Source organism: Neopelma chrysocephalum, unplaced genomic scaffold, assembly GCF_003984885.1.
Source record: "Neopelma chrysocephalum unplaced genomic scaffold, ASM398488v2 Primary Assembly neopelma1_186638, whole genome shotgun sequence".
Classification (NCBI taxonomy): Eukaryota; Metazoa; Chordata; class Aves; order Passeriformes; family Pipridae; genus Neopelma; species Neopelma chrysocephalum.
This window is the reverse complement of record NW_020938974.1, coordinates 1-5,176: the sequence shown is the minus strand read 5'-3', so window position 1 is coordinate 5,176 and position 5,176 is coordinate 1. Positions and strand designations below refer to the sequence as shown.

The window sequence follows — 5,176 nt, the reverse complement described above, 5'->3', positions numbered from 1 at the left end:
GTCATTTATTCTGCTCTCCAGGTTGGTGGGTTTGGGTTTCAGCTTTTGCAAACACACTTTGGGTTTGCAGTTTAACCAAATCCCTTCTTCCTCCCTTGGCTCAGCCAGTGGTGCCTTCTGGGCTCTGTCCTGGCTGCTGCTTGAAGAATCTGTTCTGAAACAAAAGGGGGTTATTTTCTTTCCTTTAGTGTTTGAATCTCTGTTACTTTGCTAATTAAAAACCCTTCCCCTGATGGGCAGTGCCTCTGTTGAGGGTTTTTTAGGAAGTTGCTGCTTTGCTTCTCCTCGGGAGAGGGAATGGATCACACGGTGGTACTTTCACTCTGGAGTTATTTGTGGATGTTCTGTGACCATTAACTTTCAGCTGTAGATGCAGAGGGGGGAAATCTCCTCTTGGCAGTGCATTTATCATGTTTAACCCCATTATTTATCACCTGCCTCCCACTGCACACAGTGGTCAGAAGTTGTGCTGAACTTTTGCCAGGGCAGAACGAGGACCCAGCGGTTTGTGCCGTGCCTGGAGGGTTTGTAAGGCTCCAGCTGAGCCCCCCCTGTTTCCCCTGTGCCCCCAGGCCCTGAAGCAGCAGCAGCAGAAGCAGCAGCAGCAGCAATGCCGGGCGGGAATGCCCGTGTCCTCCTCTAACCAGCACGTCCTGCTCAAGGCCGTCAAGGCGGGCGGGGATTCCGCTCCGGGGAGGTCAGGTGAGTGCAGGGACACTGGGATGGGAGGGCCCCTTACTGTCCTGAGGGGATAACAGGGGAAACTGCTCCTTGCTGTGCTGTTCTCCTGCTCCTGACATGGCCCAGCTCCTGATTCCCTGGCTTTGGTTTCGGTGGGGATGCGTCGGGGCGGGGACGGATCTTGGATGGATCCCACTGGTTGAAGCCTCTCCCCGTGCTCAGGTGCTGCCCAGGGCTGGGCAAATCAGGGCTGTTTGTCCTGGCATTGATGTTTTCCCAAGTGGCTGCTGGTTCCCCAGGGTGGATTCCATGTCCTGTGCCAAAGGAACAGGTTCTCACCTGAGAGATCCCGGAGAAGTTTCCAGCATTTCCAGCCTTTGTGCTGTGTTAGGAGTGAAGGAGGTCCCTGCCCTGCTCTGGCTGGTCCAGCAGGGCAGGAGCTCCCTGAACAGCAGCAGCATTTCCCAGGGGATCCGGAATTCTTGGGAGTTACCTCCAGCCAGTTTTCCCTGAATTCTTTCCAGTGTAACTGGTTCCCATGGTGGGTCCTGGTTCTGTCAGCCTGGTTCTGAGTCATGGAATCATCAAATCCCAGCTTGGGTGGGAAGGGGCCTTAAATCCCATCCCATCCCACCCCCTGCCATGGGCAGGGACACCTCCCACTAGCCCAGGTTGCTCCAAGCCCCGTCCAACCTGGCCTTGGGCACTTCCAGGGATCCAGGGGCAGACACAGCTTCTCTGGGAATTCAATCCCAGCCCCTCCCCACCCTCCCAACCAGGAATCCCTTCCCAATCTCCCATCTCTCCCTGCCCTCTGGCAGTGGGAAGCCATTCCCTGTGTCCTGTCCCTCCAGCCCTTGTCCCCAGTCCCTCTCCAGCTCTCCTGGAGCCCCTTTAGGCCCTGGAAGGGGCTCCAAGGTCTCCCTAGATCCTTCTCTTCCCCAGGGGAGCACCCCCAGCTCTCCCAGCCTGGCTCCAAAGCAGAGGTGGGAATTTTCCAGTGTCTCTGCTTCAGCTTTCTGATAAATGAGGAAGCTGAAATGGGAAGGAAACCCCATTTTTTCCAGCAAGTGTAAGAGGAAATAAAAGGTGGTCCCTGTTTGGCTGCAGGAGGAAAGGTTGGTGCTCCTGTCCTGGCTCTGTTTGTCCAAGGATTCCCTGGCACAGCCTTGGCTCTCCCAGCAATCCTGGGCAGGGCTGGGCTCTCCACACTCCCTGATTCCATAATTCCTGGGATTCAGTCAGAGCCAGAACAGCCCGTGTGAGGAGGAGAAGGGAGGGAAAGGAACCAGGCAGAGGAGGGGAAGAGAGAAACAGAGCTGGCACAGCAGGGGAAGGGACTGATCAGTGCAAGTCATGAATTAGAGCCAGAATTCATTTACTTTGTGACTTAATCCTATGTCACAACTCCCCTGGAGTTTCTCTTCCAAGATCTGGGACTTCAGCACCTTTCCAGGCTGGAGGGAGTGCCTGGTGCTCACCTGAAGAGAGCAGAGGGGAGAGCAGCTCAGGGTAATTCCTCTCCCTTGGGAGGAGCAGGGACAGGGAGGCAGGAGGAGCTGGGGAAGAAACTCTTCCCAGCAGCAGCAGCAGGAATTCTGCTGCCCAGAGGAGAAGGTGGGTGTGAGGGATGTGTGAGGATCCCCAGGGGTGGGATCTGTCTGGTTTGGCCCAGTGGTGACTGGGAAGGACATGGAACTGTCTCCTGAGTCCTGCAAAGGGGAGGGAAGAGGAATTCCCTGGGCTGGGCTGAGGGAAGAGAAGCTGTGACAGTGAAGTTTAGAAAGGACACACAAAGTATGAAGAGGTTTTTTCCTGATGGTGAACTCCAACAGGAGCTCTGTTAACTCTGCAGTGTCAACAGGACAGTCCTGGGTTGGATTCCCACTATTCCTGGTGGGAGATAAATGGGGACTAAGAGGGAAATAGAGTCAAAGCACACATGGCATGGCTGCCCATCCCTTGGGTTTGGGATAGTCTTGTGTGTCCATCCCTTTGTTTTGGGATAGTCTCGTGGTTCCAAAGGGATCTCCTGCATTCAGCCTGTTGGGCAGTAAGTGCTACAAGAACAGAGGAGTGTCCCTGTCCTGGAATTGCCTGTCCCTGACTCCAGGGCTGGGGTTGTGTGTTGGAGAACCTGTTCCACCCAAACAGGGCCTTGCTCTGTCCGTGCCCGTGTTCCAAGGTCTCCTCTCCCGGCAGGTTGGGAAGGGAAGCAGGCAGAGGGGCAGTCCAGCAGCCCCCAGAACTCCACCTCCAGCTCCTCTCCCTCTGTGAAGCTCGAGAACTCCCTGCCAGGGCTGGGCAAGAAGCCCTTCCAGAGATCCGACAGGCTCCATGCAAGTAAGAGCCTCATTCCCTGCTCCAGGGGCAGAACAGAAGCCTGAAATAGCAGAATTGAGTGAAGTGTGTTAATTCCATTGCTGGGGGGACTTGTGGAGAGCCCTGGGAGGTGCTGCCAGTCTGCTGTGGGAATTGGGATAAATAATTCAACCTTCCATATGCAGATCAGCCTCTCTCAGTCCTCCTCATCAGGGCTTTTTCCTGGGAATTCGCAGCTGTTTGAGAGCACAAAAGGACCTGCACTATTTATCAGGCCTTTTAATGTCCTTACACACTCTGATAACTAACAGGGAAAAAGAAATCCCTTCCAGGTCCTCACCCTTCAGACCCCACTGTGGTTTGGGGCCCTCAGTGGGCTCTGGGCTTCCTCAGCCCTCCTGACCTTTGGGGTTCTCTTTACATTCACCAAGGGTGGTGTTGATCTTCTTATGGGATCACAGAATGTCCTGAGCTGGAAGGGACCCACAGGGATCATCCATCCAACCCCTGGCCCTGCACAGACACCCCAACAATCCCACCCTGTCCCTTGGGGTGTTGTCCAAACCCTCCTTGAGCTCTGGCAGCCTTGGGGCTGTGCCCATTCCCTGGGGAGCCTGTTCAGTGTCCCAACCACCCTCTGGGGGAGGAACCTTGTCCTGAGATCCCACCTGACCCTGCCCTGGCCCAGCTCCAGCCCTTCCCTGGGCTGTCCCTGTCGTGTTCCATCTCCTTTGGGTGCATCCAGTCTGACTGGCCACCCACCACAGGGTTTGGAGCTTGGATCAGAAGTGCATTATCAGCAAAACAAGGAGATATTGAACATCTAAGCTTAGATGGTCCCTGTGGGTCCCTTCCAGCTCGGGACATTCCGTGATTCCCTGAAGTGCTTCCTGTGTCACCCACCCCTGAATCAGCAGCACAGCCCCAGAGCTGGGGCACAAAGGGCAGTGCTGGGCATGGGGGCTCCCACACAGCAAAGCAGAGGGACAGCAGGGTCCCCCCGGGGTTCCTGCTCTGTCTGGTGTGGGGGTTTCCACACCAGCACAACGAGCTGAGGGATTTTCCTGGAACGATTTTTGCCGCGAGCAAAGTAGGAAAGACCAAGGAGAAAATCCAGAGGATCAAACTGGCCTTGACTGGAGGCTTGAAACAGAAAATTGCTGTGGGTAAAAGGAGTTGTAGAAACGCTCCTGAGAACCCCTTCTTGAGTGAGAAGAGGGTGACTGAGCCAGGCTGGAGGGTTCTGGCTGGGAGGGACCTCCCACGCTCTGTTTCTGGCTGCATGTGCAGGGTCAAACATGATTCTCGAGCCCCAGAAGGGATCCCTGTGGAGCTCCCCCGTGCAGGGGGGACTCCAGAGGGGCCCTGCAGCCCCTCTGACAGGGCTGTGGTTGGTTTGCAGGGCAGCTCAAGAGGGCCAAGTGCGCCGAGATCGACGTGGAGACGCCCGACTCGATCCTGGTGAACACGAACCTGCGGGCGCTGATCAACAAACACACCTTCTCCCTGCTGCCCCCCCGAGTGCCAGCAGCGCCTGCTGCTCCTGCTGCCAGAGGTCGACAGGCAGGTATGGAGGGGCTGGGGGGGCTCACACGGGCACCCTGCCCCACGGGCCGCCGCTGCCCCGGCCCTGGGGGTGTCCCAGGCCAGGCTGGAGCGACCTGGGAGAGTGGGAGGTGTCCCTGGGAGAGTGGGAGGTGTCCCTGGGATAGTGGGAGGTGTCCCTGGGATGGTGGGAGGTGTCCCTGCCCCTGGCAGGGGGTGGGACTGGATGGGCTGTAAGGTCCCTTCCAACCCAGACCATCTGGGGTTCCACGTTCCTGTGGTTCCAGACATCCAAATCCTTTATTTATGTCAATGGGAGCAACCCCTTTTCTTCAGTGCAGGAGGTACAATGGTTGGAAAATCCTTCTGGGGTTCATTCGGGGGGGTGTTGTTACCATGGATGTGTGGGCAGCAGCAGGGCTGTGGAGGGCTGGGCTGAGGCGAGGATGAGGAGGAGCTCCCACAGCCCTGGGGATCCAGCCTGGAGCTCCCACAGCCCCTGGGATCCAGCCTGGAGCTCCCACAGCCCCTGGGATCCAGAGATCCAACCTGGAGCTCCCAGAGCCCCCAGGATCCAGCCTGGAGCTCCCACAGCCCCCGGGATCCAGCCTGGAGCTCCCACAGCCCC

The 5,176-nt window shown here is 57.0% G+C and overlaps 1 protein-coding gene across 1 annotated transcript; it reads left to right on the top strand.

Moving 5' to 3' along the window:
- Positions 1-572: 572 nt before the first annotated feature.
- On the top strand, positions 573-4,570 carry LOC113962975 (putative Polycomb group protein ASXL2; the record flags this gene model as incomplete). The annotated part of the gene is made up of 3 exons (XM_027673764.1): positions 573-690; positions 2,881-3,024; positions 4,406-4,570. Coding segments are annotated over 3 exons (427 nt in total), but the record flags the coding sequence as incomplete, so codon positions are not given.
- Positions 4,571-5,176: the final 606 nt, after the last annotated feature.